This window comes from Homarus americanus, unplaced genomic scaffold (genome assembly GCF_018991925.1).
Source record: "Homarus americanus isolate GMGI-L3 unplaced genomic scaffold, GMGI_Hamer_2.0 scaffold27231, whole genome shotgun sequence".
Classification (NCBI taxonomy): Eukaryota; Metazoa; Arthropoda; class Malacostraca; order Decapoda; family Nephropidae; genus Homarus; species Homarus americanus.
In genome coordinates, this window is record NW_024718545.1 from 2,208,502 (window position 1) to 2,230,516 (window position 22,015).

Genomic DNA, 22,015 nt, shown 5'->3' on the forward strand with positions numbered 1-22,015 from the left:
CATTTTATGGCCCAGTATGCAAGTATGCAATGATTAATGTATAAGGATAGAATCCAAATAACTTTAAACCCCGCTCCCTATTTCAGAGGTGGCTGTAAGAGGTCTACACCAGTGCTATGTACATTTGGCCTTTATCAGTAAAATTTGTGGACACTAATGTTTGGAAAATTCAATCATTCATCAGCTTGAGTCGAACATGATTGACTTGACTGCATTACAGACTGTATGACTGATACAAAACATTACTATACAGTCATTTAATATCTGGTTTGTATCACTCCTTACTGACAGTCATCAGTATCCCATTCTAAGCCATCCAATAAAACACATTTTACTAATTAATAAAAACATCAATTACATCCTATACCGGTACTTGCAAAATGAACTTTGTACAGGTCATCCAAATGACTTCTGTTATAATACATTTAGGCATGTATTAATAAACTTAATATAGAAGAGTAATACTGGTGGTGCAAACCTGGCTTACAACATATCCTAAACTAAACAAGGAAAGAAAATGTGGTCTCCACCAAATCTTGTTTCTGAAGTACAGTATTGTACAGCATGGTACTTACAATTGGAACACGTCTGTGACCGGGTGTCTCAGGAGAAAAGGCTTTACGGCGTCCATCTTCAAGCTCTTTTTTGGTTTCTAATATCTGAGCTACCAGAAGCCCTGCTCCTTCACCATCTTCTCCCACTGCTGCTGCTGCAGCTGCTGCTCCACTGGCTGCAGCAGCATCTAAGGGTAACTGAGAAAATAAGTGTCATGAGAAGTGTGTCTAATTCATCATCGTCATCATTGTTTTACAACCATTTTCCATGCTTGTTTGGGGTAGTTGTGATTAACTGGCAAGGCAGGGTTACAACTCCCTGAGGTAATTAATGAGGCTCAGCAAGTCCCTGAAATTGAGATTCAAGAACAAGGTTCCTTTCATGCTAAGGCTAAATTTGGCATTAATATGCTTGAGGTACAAAAGGCAGCACAAAAAACAGGTCTTCTAAAGTCCCTTGGATGTTTCCACAACCAAACTTGTTGATTTGGATGGATAGCTTATTTGATAATTATCCATCTTAATCATTTCTATTCTTCCATAATACCACAATGAGTGAATTAGATGCATAATACTTATACTATAGTAGAACTCATCTGGTGCAGCAACTAAAATGAATAAATGAAACTACTAAAAACGTGGGAGACCTTGTGTTGCACCGGACGCCAGCCATCTTACACCATAATGGGAAAGGAAGTTCAATAAAGAAAAATAAAAGAAATGATCACAATCATCTAACTTTGACACCACTAAATTGAGAGCAAATCTTCTTATTGGTAGATATATATAATTGAGCCCAAATATCTAAATACTGTATGTTGTAAAATTAACCTGTAATTTAAACAATACTGTGAAAGAATTGCAATGTTGTCTAATGCCACCAACACTAGCTTCCTGCTGTAATACAGATGAGCAATATAAATGTGTTACTGTACTATATAAGAAGTAGTGTAACATTAAAAGTACTTTAAGTCATTGTGCCCACATAAAAATGTGTACTATAAGTATGACAGCAACACATGTAACAGTAATCAAAGTTATTTAGAGCAAACTGTGCAAAGAAGTTCCCACTAAGCTCCTAATGCTACATATGCACACGTGATTAATTCCTTCGCAAATGTGTATGACTGTACATGTCAGTGTAAATATTATCTTAAATGAGACATTGCCAAACACTATGAGGGAAGGTGGCTGAGTGAGAAAAAGAGACATAGGTTAAGACTGTTTATTTAAATTTACTAATGATATCAGGGAGCCAATACTTACTGTATCTTCCTCCATTGATATTGTAGGTTTTGAGTCCTCGACTACAAAATTATCATCATCATCATCATTATCAGCTACACTAGAGGAAAGGATCACATTAGCCACAGGTTTTCCAGTGGGAGGACGCTGTAATTCCTCCTTAGGGATTTCTCGTCTCTCACGAATTCTTGGAGGTGCTGGGCGTGCACTTGGGGGCCGGGCTGATCGTCTACCAGTGCGCGGACGTGTACTTGATTCTCCTGGAGGAGGGTTTCTGTAAAGATAATACAAATATAAATACAGGGGCCCCCCAAATTCGTGGGGATTAGGTTCTCAATATGGCTGCGAATCGCCAAATCCGCGAATAACATTTGTGGACCTGGTGGGGGGTGTCAAATTTTTACTTGTGTACAAAGAAATGTATACTGTATTCCCTTTATGTGTTTGCCCTTAGGACAATTATTTCTTTTTCATGTAGTATTGTATATGTGTGTGTGCATGTAGATGCACACACACAAAATACATACAAATAAATAAAAATTGGAAAATCCTCTCACAAATAACCAGAAACGAATTTAATAAAAATGTAACAATCTACCCTCAAGTACGTGAATGAAATATACAAAAGGTTTCAAGATATGTGTCGTCAGGACATCACCAGTCAACAATCTTTAATGTCTCTTGAAATTTTTTAATACAGCATGCCCTTAAAATTCGCAGGGGTTAAGGTTCTTAAAATGGCAGTGAACAGCCAAATCCGCAAATAACATTTGCTGACCAAGGGTGGGGGGTATATGGTACATTTTTACTCGTGTGCAAAGAAATGTATATTCCCTTTATGTGCTTGCCCAGGAAAATTATCTTTTCTACCTGTATTGTAAATATGTGTGTGTGTGTGTAGACACACACTTAAAACATATACAAATAAATAATAATAGGAAATTCCTCTCACAAATAATCAGAAACAAGGCAACAAAATGTATTAAAAATGTGAGCGTTTACCCTCAAGTCAACTCCGTGATTTGTTATTAAAGTTATCACAAAGCACAGAGTTGACTTGAGGGTAAACGCTCACATTTTTAATACATTTTGTTTGTCTTGCTTCTGATTATTTGTGAGAGGATTTTCCTATTATTATTTATTTGTATATGCTTTGTGTGTGTCTACACACACACACACATAAAATACATGGAAGAGAAATTACTGTCTAGAACAAATGGCTCCCTGTCCCGGCAGCAAAAATGCCGGCAACTTTAAAACTACCCTTAGACATTCTTGGGTACATCCAGGGAGTCATCTGCAAATTGTCAGGGCATGCTGTACCAGTATTTAAATAGAAATGCTAAATATTAATGAAAAAATTTGTAAATCATGATATTTTCATGAAAACATAAGAAAACTTACTCATCATCCTGCGAGGGCAGGAGTGGGAGTGGAGGTGGTGTAGGTGCAGGCCCCTCACCAAACTGTTCCATGGCTCTCAGAGGCTGTGGCCCAGGCTTAGGTGTTGGGGCCATTGGTAAACTTTCAGCCATTGGTAAACTTTCAGGCTCCTTTGGTGGATGTTTGGGAGAGTCTAGGGAGCCTACACCTGAGTCTGGAGGCTCAGGATGAGGTAGGCCTAAGTGTCCATCTTCTTGTAGCTGGTCTGAAGTATATAGTTCATTCATAACCGATAAGCTGAATCAATGTAACTTGTATGACGATTATACCGAATAAATATTTAATCTATGTAACAATGTGAACTAATTTTGACGTAGGATAACACAGTTCAGTATAATACCAATAATGTACCGTAATTAATTTATATGAGTTTATCTTACCATTATTTGGAGCCATAGCTTTAAGAATAGCCGGGTCAATGTCATTATTATCCCCAACAGGTGTATGCGATATCACAGGTGGCTCTTCTGCCTCGTTTGTTTCCTGCTCCACCCCACCATCTACCTGAATCAATGACTCGGGTCCGGTAGAGGCCACTAAGCCATCCTCCGCTGGCATGTGGAGACCTGGAGCGGAAACATACGGTAAGATGAATCAATATAAATTTTCTTTACTGCCAACCTTTCCTCAGTGGTAACTGAATTGAAGCCTTGAATAAAATTAATTATCTTAATGTTTTGTAGGCATTAGTTCCCCCTTCTCTATCCCTCTAACACTGGTACTGAATATAAAACTGTTACTAATATCCTTGTAATGAAATTTAGATTGTTAAAGAGAAAAAGGGTTAAAAATATGCAGTAAAGTACTCAGTACTGAATAGAAGTCATACACTCATATCTGTACATTGCATAGTTCTACGAGCTACACACACTCCTGAGTGCAACTTAGTAATTCTTTAAGTTGCTAAAGAACATCCTATGGAGATTTTGTGCAACAAACAAGAAGCTGTCCATTCTGGCTGTGCACAATTCATCAGAGACAAATCTTGAGAACAAGTTTATTAGAATGTAAGCTGTAAAACTATGGGATGTATGCAACATCTTGAAGTGTTGTGTGTGTAGTATGGAACATGTTTGTATACAGGGCACACACTATGAATTCACTACATTCATAATTGTTGACAATTTAAAAACTGAGAATATCTGTATTACAATCTAAATGCTTCCATATATACAGTATTTTTTATATTTCACAGAACTTCATAATGATATTTAAAATTTAAATTACTGAAAAATCTTTTGTTCTATTAGAAAACAATCAATCTGTAATTTGCAAAATTCAATAACTTGCACTGGCCTATCACTAATTACTGCAATTTATGGAGTTGTTGGTACAGTACTGTACTGTATAATGAAGACTATTGGAGTATGACTGAGAATGTTATATCAAAATACAGCAATCATTTACTTTACTGTGAAGTGACAGAGGCATAAATACCCAGAGCAGTAACAAAAGTAATACTAAATAGAGAAAAACAAATACGTATCAATATGACAACACGATAAAGTTAGAGATTCAATTAAGATATAACAATTGGGTGTATGACAACAACAACAACAACAATACAAAAAATTGTGTATGTTCATTTTAAAAATAGCAAAACATCAGATATTACAAAGGAAGGATGCAGTGTTAGGCAAACACTGTGGGTGTGCTGACTTCTCAAAATAAAAACAAACAAATCTAAAGAGTAACAGTAATTTTAGTTATATATTCTATAATATTTATATATATTCTATCATGTTCATAACTAAACAAATACATGGATATGTTTAAAAACAAAAATAAAATACATTTCTTCGGATATGTTTAAAAACAAAAATAAAATTCATTTCCTAAGTTATTTATCCATACTAATGTGTTCGTGGGTAAGAGTTGAATTTACACCTTGGCTGACCACCAATTATTAGCCCCATTTGTGTGTTTCTCGAGGTGGGGTGAGGGATGCACCCAGCAAAGTTGCCAGCTAGGAATTTTGAGGCTGCCAGTCTGTGTGGCTTATAAGTGGTGTGGACTATACTTGGTGATTCTATGGTAGGCACAGAATCACTGTGCTCCTCTAAGTCACAGCTCTGGCTTCTCCATAACTGGACTATGGTGTTGCAGGAAGATATCCCAAACATGGGAAAACAACACAACAGTATTGCCTGAGTTCAAACAGTGCAGCTTTTGTCTGTTGTCTAAAATGACTACTGTTTATGATCATGTGAACTATTAATATTTAGAATAATAGTAACACAAAAACATTTTCAGGTACTTGTACTTACCATAATTCTTACGAATTTACCTGGGTTTTTCATATAACCTTTTACATAGTTTTACAAATCTATTATACTTAAGAAGACTTTGAAATGTTATGGTTATAATGTGTCACCCTGGTTTTCCCGTTGGTTGAAAATAAATGCTTGCATACAGTAAAATCCTGGAAAGCCAATAAGGGCCCTGAATCACTTACAGGAACCATCAAAATCAAAGCTATCTCTAAAGTTGAAAAAAAGGTAACAAATATAAATTATATATATATATATATATATATATATATATATATATATATATATATATATATATATATATATATATATATATATATATATATATATATATATATATATATATATATATATATATATATATATATATATATATATATATACTGTACATATGTATATATTACATGGTGCAGTGAAGATCACACAATCAATTACTGTACAATAAACAGTAAAAATAACCAAAAACCTTCTCATACATTACTGCAGTGTTGAGAGTGGTCTCTGAGGGAACAGACTTATAAGCTCTGGTTCTGTTAAGCACACTAACTGCTCTGCTGAACAAAAACATGTCTCAAGCTATTTGTGATGCCAAACACAGATTAAAGTCATTCACATTATTACAACCATTAAAAAGGGAATATAAAGTACTGTACTGTACAGTATATGTAAGACACATGAGGAAATGGAAGCTTTGTTATGAATAATTAAACTACTGTATATCTCTGGATACGGTGAGAAAAAAGCAGATATGGGAAACAAAAAGGAAGGAGGATCAGAGAGAGAGGGTAAGTGCATCAGAAGAGTGCCTCAGTTGAAGTGTGCTGAGCTTTCTGTCAGTGGATATGGATGTGCATGAACCATCCTTGAGGAGTAAGACCCATACATTATATATAAATACATGTCTGACATAAAGCTCAAGTGCTCATCAACGCACACAAAATGTGAGAATAAATACGTACTGTAGCCATATTTCAGCAACCCAAGGAAGAAATTAATACTGGATGTTTATACCTTACTTCAAGTAAGGTTTTCTATACACGAGTCAATTTTGGCGATAAAAAGGAAACTCATGAATAGATTTAGTAATTACAAACAACAACTTTCATGATACCGGGTACAATGTGCAGAATATCAATAAATTAAATGCTTATTTTTTTTCTGCACTACATGTAACCAGTTTTGTTTTACACCTCAACTGGGGTTGCATATGGCTATGCAGTGAACACAAACTTTCCCTCTTGTCTGAGATATAATACCTTCATCATCCAGTGTATCAGCAAATGGTTCTGGTAAAGGAACCTCTGACTCATCTGTGGGAGCTTCCTGTGTCACTATGCCTTCATCTATCGCTTCCACTATACCTTCTGCAGGTTCCTCACTACCATCTATATACCAAGATGAATTACTATCTTATAAAATTATCTATTTTGACTGTAAACTGGGGATCAAGAATAAAAAAATGTATCCCTCTGAGGTCTTTTAATAGGAACAATAAAAGTGATATAACTGGTTTGGTTTCAACAGGTCTAACGAATAAGTTACCCCAGAATTGACAATTGACTGGTAACCTTATAGCAGCCACTACTAATTGTTTTCACACATTGTGGTCTACAGTGTATGGTCTGACACCTGATCACTCTCCAAGAATAATTCTTAATTCTTGACTTTACAGTGCCAGCATAAAATATTTCAGGATATAAATTAAAACAATTCAATTAAAACAAATCTCCTAAAATAGAAATATTGAAATGCTGTGTTAAGACTTAAAACTGACTGAGATTCTCTTCAGATCATTATATTACTCATTGTAATATTATACTGTATACCCTAAGATTTTTATATGATTCTGTATATGGCATACTAATAACACAGTATTTTTTTTTACTTTTCTTTGCAGTGTTGCAGGCTCTCTCCTACTATACTGTAGGGTGGCTTGTACCAAGTGGAAAAACAAACTCCCTTTCTCTTTACTGTCATCCATTCAGTGGAGCACAACAACAACAGGAGAACATGGAGTTGAGTGGTTCAAAGGGATGACACAATATCATTAAGAGTGAATGAATTAATACAAAATACCTATGAAAATATTACAGCACGGAGTCATTTCTAATGGATTTTGCAAGGAATCACGTTACCATTTACTTGGAAGTTGTTTGATACGTCTACATTTTTCCCACATTCTAGATATATTACCTAGACTGTACTTCCTTGAGAGGCAACCCCATGTAGAATCTTCCTATAACATTTCAGCCATGCTTAATTGACTTTAAAATAATAATTAAATAGTACATATCGCTATTTATATACTCCGGAACAGTGTCTCCCAAAACATACACTACAACTCTGGGGTAGGTAGGTCTATTTTGTACAGTGCTTTGAGAGGTCATATCAGGGGCTCATGTTTAGCACTACTTATACTATTTTCGGAACTGTGTCTATGGTCTCAATATCAATGTCATGCCAATTCTCATCTTTTGGTGTATGTTTAAATTCTGAGGTTATAAGTTTTCAAGGTACTGATTTAGGAGCCCATAGATGCACTCTAAACATCATCTAAATACGCACACAGTTTTTAAGAACAATATTGTGGGACCAATGAAACCCAAAGATGACTCTTTAAGCTTATCTTCCTCCTCCCATGTTAACATTTTCCTCTTTTTAGCACAAGTGAAAAATCCCAAACATGTCTCATGGAGTAAAACTGCCTTAGCCAAACTACACAAAGAGACACAATTCATAGTCAGGTTTAGGTAATATCTACACATGTTTATACAGTATATCCCCAGCAAAAGAGTTTTTACTTGAATGTTCAATAAAATATTCAACACTACAGGTATACTGAACTCTTTAACCAAAATGAAAAAATATATATACAGTATACTGTATATATATATATATGTATATATATATATATAAACTGTACAGATAATGATGACCGTGAGTTGTGTCGTAATTAATCAGTAATGACCCACAATTGAAGAAAGAAAATGGACTCCTCTTTCTAATCCTAACAAGCACAAAGTCAAGGTCTAACTTTACTTCATTATACGTATTTTCATCAATGGTAAAATTTCTAAGGATGATGGCAAATACAATTTCTAAATAGTGGGCCGGTGTAGAGAACCAAAATGAGATTAGTACTGTACAAGTATATACATTATACACAACTATTCAACACAGGAAGCTTTAAGATCTGATAAAGGGAGAACAAAGAAAAATAAAGTTTCTTGTATATTACACAACTTAAAATATTATTATATACTGTCTATAAAAAACATAACTTGTTGCACAGCTGACTCTCTAAAATTAATGCTGAAACTCAAATCACAGGGCTTTTCAATTTAAATAAAGGTGCTACTTTACCTGTCTCCAGAGTAATCAATCTAGCTATCTGGATGTTACTTAAAGGTTAGTTAAGAATGTACATTATGAGCTGATAACTTAATATACTGGGTTTACATAGCTGAAAAGTTGCAAGCACAGATTGACAAAGATTTTAATTAACCAGTACTGGACTATGATACTGTACAATGAGGGGAAAAAATAAAATAACCAAAACATTGGAATCTGCCTCTCTTACCTGGTCGGGCACTGGGAGGTCTTGCCGAGTCCAATTTGGGGGGTGATTCCTGATAAAAAGAAAAATGAGTCTGTAAATCAACTTCCAAAACACATATACAGTACGTATATATATATATATATTTCTAGAATGCAGATCAACTTCAATACATGTACAGTACCCTATATATATATCTTCCTCATTAAAGAAAATTATGTGTACTAAAATCTAATTACTGTACATGTTATATTGCAGGTAAGAATTCAATTTCCTTTAATTAACCTTGGAAGAAAGTCATGGGTTATGGCGCTCATGCCTATAATACTGATTTTTCCAGCTGATCTAATGACAACAGACACCTACAAATCTACATACAGAAATACTCTTTACCCCCCCCCACCCCAAAAAAAAAAAATTACAAAACAAGAGGCAAGTTGAGGCTTCCATGTGAGAGAATGTTATGAGGCAAGTTTTTGATGATCTATGGTCTTTGTGGATCCCATTTTCTGTGATACATTTCTTTTTTTAGAACAATTTTGTGCCTTTTACGCTACTCTCCTTTTTTCCTTGAACCATAAGTAGAATCTATTATGGCTACACTGGCAAAAGGAAATTTTTAAAAACAAATCTAGCTCCTAAAGCCAAAATACCCCTTTCTCCTTTATGCAATTTCCAGCTCTGAATAATAAGTCTTTTTAACTAAAGCTCCAATGAATGTCTGCATTAAAGGTGGACATATCCCTAGCTGTACTGCACAAGATTTCAGGACAAAGAGGCAAGTCAAGTAAAAAAAATCTGACTTTTATTTCTCAGTGTGACCATAAATGAACAAGGTGCAGGTGATATTTCAATGTTCTAGTCACTCCAGAAACATCAGACAGGGCCAATGACTAATGAAATCCCATCTGATGTCTTACATAGCAAGAGATTTGTACCAAGTCTCCACAATACTGAATTTAAAACGGAGGACTTAACATTATTTACAGACAAACAAACACAGACCAACATACCTCTAGACAAAGCCAGATGCCTACTTGTTATTAGTCATAACTCCAATTTCTGTCATCAACAGCTTGATCCATGTTCAATAATTTCCATTTTGGTTAGTTCTTAATGAAGTAATTTGTATTTAATATATACTATACCTGTACTATAATTTCCCACTATAGTCGACTCCAGAGGAACTATTCGAGTATGGTACCAAAAGTAGGAACTGCAGTAGAAACTATACCAGCTATGAGAGTTTTACCTACAGTGGTCAGGAATGATCAATATTCAATCACCTCCGACCACCAGTACAATACAGGGGGCCACAGGTTATGTGCAAATTCTGTTCCTGAGGACGTTCTTAAGTCGGATTTGGAAAGAAGTCGGAACACCTGCTATGAGCATATCATACTTACAGAACAATGTTTAAAATCCCACTCTATCATAGCCTAAGTCCCTATATACATCTACAATAACTAAATTTAAGAGAAAAGAAGAAACAAAATGACAAAATACAATAAATGAAAGTAAAAAATAGGTCATAAGGTAAATAAAATACTACTGTAAATTTCAAGCTTAACCCCATTCATATCGGCGGGCGTTCATAGGTCGGTGACGCTCTGTATTCTAACAGTAAAATAATTTCCCCCTGATAATTGTAAAAAAAATTATTAACTAAAATATCCCATACAGGTGCTCCTCTACTTAGGAAGGTTCAACTTACGAACTTTCAGAGATACAAACATCATCACTGATGGGGGTTACCTGCCAGAACAGGTGTTTAATGTGGATGAGACTGAATTATTTTGAAGAAAATTCCAGATAAAACAAACATTACCTACGAGGAGAAGAGTGAGCCAGGTTTTAAGGCTGTATTAAAGGGTATAGCTGTACTAAATGTCCATAATCTTTTATTTTTTACAATATGTTTGGTATCTACAAGAGTAAGGTTGGACTTACAAACAAGCCTCAGGAACGTAACTCGTTCGTAAGTAGAGGAGCACCTGTACATCTGATGCACAACAAAACTAAATTAACTAACTAGTGTCAAGGTGTATCCATAAAATAGTTTCCTTTCCCAGACCAAGCAGCTGCAAGTGTTATGAACCACTAGTGTTAATTCCCTCTAATCATGTCTGTCTGTGGAAAGTTTAAAATCACATGAACATTACCATCACTTCCTCTATAGGTGAATGTCCATTGGGGATCATTCCTTCATCAATTATCTCATGTGGCGGAGAGTTCTCTTTCCCCGACTCCTTCACCTGGCCCATCCGACTCGTTGGTCTGGAGAGATATTAGCAAAATTAGTTGGTTTAAAAGATATTAAGGCATCATATTTCACATTTGCCAATACAATGTTACAGTTACAGACACACACACATTCTTTTTACATCCTTGATAGCTATACGTCACACACACGAGTTTAGTTTGGATCTTTACAAATAATGTATACTGTGGCAGATTACCCATGCACATAAATACATAATATTCAATAGTGTTTTGTATAATACTGAACTGTACTGACCTTGATTTGCTAGATTTAGTTTTCTCAGGTGAACTGTTCTTGGATTTCCTCTTTTCTTTATCATCCCCGCCATCTTTACTTCTCCTCTCCCTACTACTCTTAGCGGTTTTCCCTTCTTCCTTCTCCTTACCCTTGTCTTTTTTATTTGATTTCTCCTTGGCATCCTTGCCTTTTGAGGTCTGGAATAATTAAGGCTTCAGGTTAACTTTTGTCATGCTACATCAACTAAGTCCTTCTCATGTTTTGGCTGAAGGTGTATTAGTACAGTACAGTACTTATCTCTACACAGTATTTCAGCAAAATTATCCTAAACAATGCAGAAATTCCACACAAGTAGGTTTACATGGTATGGTGTTGGTGAATGAGATTTGAAATTAAATAAAAAATATTCCAACACACACACACACACACCCCCCCACCCACCCACACAGAGTTCCTGCACCATTCAAAACAGACACTAAGAATACTACTGACCGTTTCAATAACCTAAAGAAAAATAATCAAATACCTACTGAGATAATCACTATGAAGGATGACTGAAACCACAGACATTTGATTGTTCCAAGAAATTTAAATTTAAGTTAAGAAAATTATAATTATTCCATCAAGCATAGACAAAAAAAGGAAAACAAAATATGGAAATAGAATCAAGGTAGAGAAATATTAAACAGGGGAAATGAAGATATCAAATACTGAAGGACAGTGTGGGGACTGGACTAATAATGTGAGACAGTAAAGTAGTTCAAGATAAAACCAGATCAAAGCAGAGAAAAAAATACCCCAATTTTTATTTTTCAGGAGCAACAAAAGGTATTACTTGCTGTAGTAATAACAGAACTCATAGGTACACAAACCATCCTCACCTGGGAGTTATAACCTGATCATAACTGTGAGAGATGGTGTAGAGTATGCTGGCCATAGGTTTAGCTTAACGTATACCCTGCCTTAATATTAGTAGGTCAATGGAGAAATTAAGATAAGCATACACATTATATTATCTTTAGTTCAATATGTCAGTGGTAATGCCATGACAGATAATGTGCCCAGTTATAAAGTATTGTATGTGTTTGATAAGTAAAGTAAAATTAAGTGATGACTAAAAATTTTGTTAAACTTTGCATTTTTTTATAGTTCCTCGTGCTCTGAAGAAAATAAAAACAAGATGCATAAACTGTACACATTCACATAATACAGTGAGTGTGAGGTTTACCCATACAACGATACTGAGAGGACACAGGCCTTATGGTTCTGTTGTTACATAGATTTAAAAGATCTGATAATTACATAATTTAGAATACAGTATTAGAAAAAAAAATTGGGAGTTGAATAAGACTTACAAAGGATGAAGCATACGAGTGACTGAATTTAGTTCCTGATGGGATGATACAGGACTGGATGGAATCTGCTAGCTAACAATCATTGGTGTAGCTACTGTACTGGTGTAACAGATCCACCATATTTGAGCAAACTATTTTTTGGGAGTATGTATGTTTAAATTATAACATCTGACAGTCTATAATCTATTGACTCAAGCTGACTGAATAATCCATTTAGTAAGGATTCAGTGTTTGGAACAACTTAGCTTAACTATTCAGATAATATAATTCAAGGTCTTTACCCATTATGAGAGCCTCTTCTCATGCACTAAAATAAAACATAATACACATTTTTGGCAACAACAATCATGTTTAATTTTGTTTACAGATGTAAACACCATCAGAAATTAATGAATTTTGTAAAATTGCTTAATTCACAATTTTATAATAGTACAGTATAAGGTAAAAACTCATACAGCCAATGACCAACTCTTGCTCTCCCAAGATTGCTTGCAAAAGCATTCATCAAAAGTTTAGTGTGCATGCTTAGCTTCAGAGATCCTGGTATACTGAAGACAAGAGTATATTGTACACAGTACTTAGGAGACATACAAGATGATTAGATATGACATACTGTATACACAGCAGTTGTGGATCATGGTGAAGCTGTGGTTTATAATAACTGTGAAGAGAGAGACTGGACATATGTCTTGGATGAATGGTTGTCATGAGCCATCAGAATAAAAAAGTATATATAACTAAAATAAAAATTAGATGTTTTATATGACAACAAAATATGACTAAAAGAAGAGAAAATTAAAAAGATCTTGATTTCCAGTACTCCATGTATGTACTGTAGTATGAAAGGAAGAGGTGAAGCCTATGATGAGTGTATTGTCCTGCCAAAGAGGATAATTGCTTCTGACAAGTAAAGGCTGGAGAGGTGCATGATGGCTCATCTGAGGTGAAAGAGATTAACAGACCAAAAAGAGGCAAATATGTGTACAGTAATAAATATTTGGGGAGTAGCAAGCCCATCTGGGGAATTCTTTTATAAAATTTTAATTTCTTTAGATAAAACTATTAGATCTTGACATTTTTTATTTAATAAAAAATTGGAAGATAGCAAATAGAAATAAAATGAAGTAAAAAAGCAATATGGACACATGGAGAAAAAGGAATGAGAAAGAACACCAGAAATAAATATGAGAGAAGAGTGGTGAAGATATGCAATGAAGCCATATTCTTATTTTATTCTCCTAGCATTGAATGACCCAAACACTTGTACAAGAATAATGTGATCAAGGAAGATGAGAACATAACAGACTCTACATAAAACTCAATGAAAGGAAGTGTTGTGAACTGTACAGTACAGATGAAGCCAATGATGGGCTGCCTAGTATGGGTCTACTGCAGTTTCCTTCATTCTTATGTAATAACATCCATTTATCTCTCCTGGATAATCAAGGTCAATCAGTCTCCTTATCTAGAAACAATTTCCTTCTTCATTTGTATATCACATCACCAAGCAATAAATTTAGTGATTTTGTGCCACTGATGCATAGCTATCTATATATTCAGAGTATTGATTTTAGATATAAAAAAACATTCAAGTGTTTTTAGTTAAACATTCACTAATTTTTAATTCAATCTGCATATCATACTTCCATGCTTGGATAAACAGTTTTATAAACATGTCTAAATGGAAAGAACGTTAAACATAAGCTTGGGTTGTGTAAAAATACAGTATGTTACCATATACTGTACTGTAATTACAAATTATTCAGTCAGATTTACAAACACAAGTATCTTTGCTGGTGGATTAGAATACATAAAACATTTCAGAATGATTGCAGCAGCAGTGAATCATTATTTACAGCTCGGGTTTAAAACAAAGCTCACAGCAACAACGGTAACAGAGAGATAGAGTCAAAGAGAGATCACACGCAATCAAGACTTCTCACATCTGGATAATTATACAACAAAACTATAAAGGCAAAGCATATTACAGGGATACAAACATGAGTAATGTAAAAAGCATAAGAGTTTATCATATCTAAACCTATATGTAAGTTTAATTTCATACCTCTCCAGTGGAAAAAACTATGAGTATGAAGAGAATTATCCAGTACAGTACGCCAAAAGAAAAGGGATAGAAAATGAGAGATTGAATCCTAAAATTCCATGTGAGAGAGAGAGGAGCATGTGGCTCTGATATTTACAACACTCGTTATGGTAATCGCCATGACAAAGCCGCTCTCTCATGCTCAGAATATAGTATCGGGATTACAATCACGAACTCTTCCAAACACAACTGGATCTATTAATTCTAAAAGAAAAGGTGATTCTATCTAATCTGGACATTGCCCCCCCCCCCCATTCAGCACCTCTGCATCACATATTTTATGATCCAATACCCCATTTATGATCATACGGCACAACAGTATAAAATTTTTTACTTTATATACTGTAAAGAAGTGAGAGTGTGGTATATATGTATATTTCAACCATTCTTGTTGATATTTGACACTTGTCTTGTATCACTCTCTTACAGCGCAGTATTTCCAGCCCTTTCTTAAGGTTTCCGTGTCCTTTGATTCATCCCATATAAAAGTGTGAGTGAAGTAAAGGTAAGGGATATATAGATTTATTCTAGTTTCTTTTAGGCTTGGTGCTGGTATTCAAACTCACTTAACTGTGAATAGTGTAAGGCTTTTACACAAGGATACACATATTTTCATATAGATGGAGAGACAAGTTTGATCACCAATGATAAATGGTTGTATGTTGTTTACACCATTAAAAATGTAACTCTTTCATTAAAAAAATAGTCTAATTTGTTTGGGGAAAGTAAAAAACACAAAGAAACACTGTACAGTACTGTACAATAAAGGGATAAAGGACTAAATTATATACTTTACTGTACTAGCTGAGTTACCAAGCTTTGCCTAGGTGGAGGGACAGGAGAGGGAGCGTGACCATTACTTAGTCCACCCTCCCTTCTCGACCAAATTTCTACTCTCTACCTTCAAAACTGTGGACTAGCCCATTGGTGGGAAGTTGTGGTTGGTCCTTGTGAGGCCAAACTGCCCCTTGCGAAGGGATAGGAGACAGTGTAAGACCATTCCCTTAGCCACCCACACCTCCATTTTTTTTTTTAACTTTCTATCTTCAAAATTGTGAAACTGCATCCAACTCATCCCTCCTAGAAGAACAAGAGATATTGTAAGACCTTCCCCTAGTCCACCCCCCCCCCCTCCTCATGGAAGACAGAACACAGTGTATGACCATCCCCTAGTCCACCTGCACCTGCCAACCAAATTTCAGCTTTCCATCTTCCAAAATGTGGACCAACCTGCTTGTAAGGGTTCATGGTTGGCCCCACCCACCTCTCATGGAGGGAAAGGTGATTGTGTATGATCATCCCCTAGGCTACCTGCATCCCCCTAACCAATTTCAGCTCTCCATCTTCAGAAATGTGAAAATGCATAAAGAACATACAGAAACACACACACACACACACACAGAATGTATTTATACATACTGAAAAGTTTTTTGAGCGTATTAATGCAATATCACAATACACAAGGCATACAAATAAAAATCTTGCTCAACTTTGAAGACAGAGTTCTCAATGATTTATGCTGTGTAAGATTTACCAGTGACAGGATTAGGAAATGCTTCTCCTAGAACAAGTAGAAAGTTTTGAAATGACAGCAGAAATAACTCCACCTGTTGATTGAGCTTTGTTTTAAAAAAGGACAAAGTGACACAGTAAGCCCAACACATACGACCTTTCCAGAATACCTTCACTGGAGAGCCTTTGTCTTGAGAGGGTTTAGACTCTTTGCCCGCTCTGAGTTCTCTGGTCTCTTTGGGGTCTCGGGTTGGTCTGGACTCCCTGCCTTTGGGGCCTTGGACTGTTTTAGGGTTATTGGAAGCTCTTGGGTTTTTAGTTGATTTAGGGTCTTTGTTAAGTTTGGGATCTTGGGAAGGTTTAATATTTTTGGTGGGATTTGGGTCTTTGGTTGAATTTGGGTCACTATCACTGACACCTCTATTATTTGCAGCTGCCTAGAAAAGAAAAAATTAAAAAGATATTTATGGCACAGAAGAAAACATTCTGTAACATTAAAAATAAATATGTCAGAAAAGCAACTTATACTTAAAACTAACTTGCAAGTAAAAATGTAAACTTTCAAGTGTCTATAAAGAAATATTAACCAAACAAATTATATATGAACCATCAGAACACTAAATTGAAGATGTACTGTATTGTGAAAATCATACAAGTTCATAAAAAAAATATACTGTATATATGAAAAAAAGAAAGAAAAATAGAGTTCTTTGCCGGGGCAGTATAAGAGTGATGGAAAGAGCGGAGGTGCAAGTTTGGTGTATACCGTATAATCATATGATACGTAAATAGAAGGTGAGTAAGTTGTATTTTTAAATGACATTGTTATTCAAGTACCTTGTGTGTATGTAAGAGAAATACAAGAGCAAATGTGAGAAAAAAGCAAAGTGATGAAAGTAAGCAGAGAATGTAATCTAAGAGTATGTTAGTGGAATGCCTCAGACATCTGGGTATGTCAGCAAATGGAATGATAAGTGTTGAACTGATCCACAAAGTAACGAAGGAAAAAAATAAGGGGCAGACTATGAAATGTATCCAAAGAAAGCCAAAATGCAACCTACTGTTCGTCGAGAAAAAACAGACCAATACAAAACTTAAATAAAGAAAATATGAGCATCTATAATGAAGCAAATGAGAGAAAAGAAAAACTCATCAAAAGGGATAGGAATCTAAAACACGTTATTCATCAACAGGAACAAGATGCCTCAGGTCAAGAAACTTATTTTGGGGGAGGAGGGGAACGGATGACAAACAAAGCTGATCATTCTTTATAACCATTTAGATCCCCACCAATTGGATTTCTGTAGTTATCTATCAAGAAGTGAAGTTCTACGCTACTATGACTCTTAACCCCATTGGCCCGAGATGACTTATCTCTGAGTACAATGTCATCATAATTCAATGTCCTACAAAACTGTCTGCAAGGGATGAAATCAGTGTACTCAAGGTGTTAAATGATTGTACTCAAGGTGCTAAATAATTGTACTCAAGGTGCTAAATAATTGTACTCAAGGTGTTAAATTATTGTACTCAAGGTGTTAAATTATTGTACTCAAGGTGTAAAGATATCTTCTTACTCACTGGGGCGAATTCAGAGGTTAACTGTACTGTATTACACAGATTTACCACTTTACACTCAAGAAAATCATGATAATGTCTCTCATACTGTACATACCGGTTTCTTTCCTTTATCCGATTTTTTATCCACTTTTTCCTTATCGGGTTTTTTGCTCTTCCCCGGCTTGACTCCGCTAAGCACTTGTTGAACAGCCTCGGAGGAATCAATCTGAAATCAAGGGCAACATCTTTATACCGTACAACATACAGGTATATTAAGATGCTCATAAATTGTATTAACTATGCATGATTCTTGTTGAGTTGTTGATAATAACTTATATGATTAGCCTGACCTTAATCTGGTGACCCATGGGCTGTTATAGACACTCAGAAAACATTATCAGAGGTAAATTCGGTAGAGGTAAATATAAATATTCATAGAATTTTAATTAAAGGTTATTAGAAACAACTGCTTTTATAACAGAAACTTTACTTTCTACTGATACATTTAAGAATCACACAGGAAGTCACCAAAATCCAGCATTATTCTAACTTTCAGCTGGGTATTACCTTTCTGTGCTTGCAGGGAAGTTACCAAAGTTATTGCACAGCTATAAAACTGCAAAGTTAAAACCCACTTGCTGGCTTAATTTCTTCTCAAACATAAGTTCTGTTAGAAACATGCCATGAAAACTTAATACAGTATAGTACATCACATTATTATCATTTTCCTTGGTGCTGCGAACTCACTGCCATGTTCAGCCAATCCAAAAAGTATCGAAACCCCAGGCATCTGAGGTTATCGCTTGCTTTCTATTTCACTGGACCCTGGGGTCTCTATACTTTTTGGATTGGCTGTACTTCATGTAGAAACTGCATCAGGCAGTTCTCATCACATATATATCCTCTAAGGAAGAATTTTTACAAGATAAGTCTCGTCGATCTCATAATAATACTGTCTACTATACATAATTCTTGATATACTGTATATATATATATATATACACAGTGGGGTATGCTATAACGAATCTAATTGGTTCTAGAACCTTGTTCATTATAGCATTTGTTAGATTATAGGATTAATCCATTCAGGCCCCAAATACAACCACTTAACACTGAAAAATATAATATAAAATTGTAAAAATTGTAAAAAGTGCATAAATATGCATCTAAACCCTGAAATAAAGAATATCATTAATATTTGTAATAAAAAACAATAAATTAATAAAAAATTTTTAAATAATGTTAGTTGTAGGAATTTCCTTAGGTTATAGCATGCCCCCACTGTATATATATATACACACAGTATTCTAATAATTTTAATACTCAAATCTAAGTGTAGCAATATGCATAAAAGATCTGGGTGTTCAATAAAAAAAAAATCATTAAAAAATTTCTAAACTGCATAATTTAATAATTAATAATTTGATTCCTTCAAAAGAAATTTAAACACCTGAGCAACCTCTTACCTTTTGTGTGATTGCCTGGCCCAAGGCCTGAAGCCACTCATTTGTCTTGTCAGCTTCATGGCCGGCTACAACCTTACTTGGCCGTACTCCCAAGTTTTCCCCAGTTGCTAAAGCTGAAAGATTTAATAAAATAAGTACTGTAATGTAAAGGTATAGTACAGTATTAAAATAGTACACCATAAATCCTACAATCATATTGCAATTCATCAATTCATTTTTATCTAATATCTACATAAAAAGGTTCTTATTAAGGAAATGAAGAATAGACTGACTGGACCCAGTTAAGTTACAAGTAATCTCAGTGGCCGGGAGTCTGGGACTATTTAGACTCTTAGAGATTTGTGTTTAATGTACATTAAAGTTCCATTTTTATTTTGTACTTTTTATTTATTTATTTTAGGTGCAGGGAGGGACGTCCAAGTCTGTGGAAGTGGCAGTATTATATACAGTAAATAAGCAATGAACTGAGCTGCTGACTACCTGCTGTGGTAAACCCTGCTTTACTGTCAATCATATACTGTATAAAACAAACAGTAGGCCCTATACCAGGGGTGTCAAATATGTGACCCGACACACTCTTGCATGCGACCCATAGCAAGCCTTACCTTGAGGAGCTAAAACTAAATAGTAAGTGTATCCTTCAGCTGAATAAATAATTGAGCTCCAGTGTGATTCTGTGTTGAGGAACAGGTTTTTGAGTGTTGATGTTGGCACATTTTATCAATATTTTGGACCAAATTATCCCAGGATTAAATGGTTTGCCTTAAAGATTATGTCAGTGTTCGAAGTACAGTATGTCTGTGAACAACTCTTCTCTATGATGAACTTGAACAAGTCTCGGCTTCAGTCTCAACTTACTGATCTTTGTAATTCAATACTGAAGGTTGCTACAGCTCAGTCGTTAGTGCCAAACTTTGATGCACTGGTCCATACCAAGAGGTGCCAATTATCAGGAAGCAGCAGTAGCAAACAATAAGATTGATCAAGGTAAGTAAACACTTGATTTGTTTGTTTTTAAGGGTTTCAGCACGAGGGCAGACTAAATCCACCTTTCTTATTTTGTCGTACTACTCACCTAAGAGGTGATTGCGATACTTATAATTATGTTACTTGGCCATACTGTGTACTCATATTAAATCTGGCCCGCCTTGGCAAATGAGCTGACACCCCTGCCCTATACGATTCACCTCCCAGATCAACTAATTGCCTCATACAGTGATATCTATGGTTTTACACTTCCAGCTATAAACACCTACCCCCTCCCCACACACACAAACAAAGTAGCCAAAAAGGAAAACAGAGGAAGGTCACTAGTGCAGTACAGTATATACAGCACAAACAAGATGTGGGTGTATAAGTACTTTGGGATATATGAAGGATGTCAGAGATAACCATCATTAACCACAAAAAGCTGCACTACCATTAAATATATTTCTTCCTTCATTCTCACCAGGTTTTCAATAATTATAAAAAATTAACACTTACCAGTTGCATCTATACATTTTTGTAAGAAAACTACTTTGGCTTCTTTGTCCTTTATATTCTGAGAGCTAAGTTCTTCATCAGTGTAGAGCAGAGAAATCCAGTCTCTGATATAACCTGAAATAAATAAAATAATCATGATATCTTATGGTTCAGTAGTTCTCAATGTAAAGTGAGTACACAACACACATTCAGAAATGACTGAATGAGTTCTCAAGGATGAAGAAGGTGGATCAGCAAAATAGGTTGACGTCACTAAGCAGTGGTGGGCAAAGTACTGGAAAAGTTACTTAAGTCAAAGTTATGTTAAGAAAATAATTACTTAAGGAGATTTTTTTTGGGAATAATAGCCCACCCAGGCACAGGTCATCAACCCACAACGGGGCATTGGGGGCAAAAAAATTAAGAGTAAAATGAAATTAACACGGTCAGTGACGGAGTCATCCCTTTGATCAGTGGCGTCGTAGCGATAGTCACGGATCACAAAGTCGCGAATAAACTGACTGTGAGACCGCTCTAAATGGATATTCAGTTTTGGGTGTTTAACATTCTTTGTACAGGCTGATATAACAGTTAGTTGCCTTAATTCTGGTGGACACATCTGCCTATGATGTACCGACCAGTGACAGTAACACAGTTTACCACTAAGATATACTGATAATTACAGGAGTAATTAATAAAAACTAATACCTGGCATTTTATAGCAGGAAATGCACAATATTTTGGTCAGCTATGAGGAAACTGCTCCCAACCAGAAGGAGTTGTTTATTTTATCCAAGGATGTTATCATCATTATAGTAAATATTTTAAAAGAGGCGACAAATTTTTGTTCAATTATAAGATTTTTTTTTTTAGTTTTTCTCTATCTACGATCATAAATCATCCTATAGTGGGCAGGGCGTGAAGGCTGTGGGAAATTTCAGGGTAAAACACGGTGAAAACTGATAATAAAAACACTAAACTGATGT

General features: G+C 35.3%; 1 protein-coding gene across 1 annotated transcript in view; it reads right to left on the reverse strand.

The window, feature by feature from the left end:
- Window positions 1–21,648, reverse strand: part of LOC121859767 (TRAF3-interacting protein 1-like) — a 29,634-nt gene extending 7,986 nt beyond the window's left edge. The window contains exons 1-12 of the mRNA XM_042356754.1: window positions 21,474–21,648; window positions 21,051–21,164; window positions 19,566–19,678; window positions 18,215–18,325; window positions 16,710–16,976; window positions 11,587–11,765; window positions 11,231–11,345; window positions 9,093–9,141; window positions 3,623–3,808; window positions 3,204–3,447; window positions 1,821–2,073; window positions 576–752 (exon numbers count right to left, since the gene is read on the reverse strand). Of these exons, the coding sequence (XP_042212688.1) occupies window positions 576–752; window positions 1,821–2,073; window positions 3,204–3,447; window positions 3,623–3,808; window positions 9,093–9,141; window positions 11,231–11,345; window positions 11,587–11,765; window positions 16,710–16,976; window positions 18,215–18,325; window positions 19,566–19,678; window positions 21,051–21,164; window positions 21,474–21,648 (1,983 nt within the window). The remainder of the gene's footprint in view (window positions 1–575; window positions 753–1,820; window positions 2,074–3,203; window positions 3,448–3,622; window positions 3,809–9,092; window positions 9,142–11,230; window positions 11,346–11,586; window positions 11,766–16,709; window positions 16,977–18,214; window positions 18,326–19,565; window positions 19,679–21,050; window positions 21,165–21,473) is intronic.
- Between the last annotated feature and the right edge of the window lie 367 nt (window positions 21,649–22,015).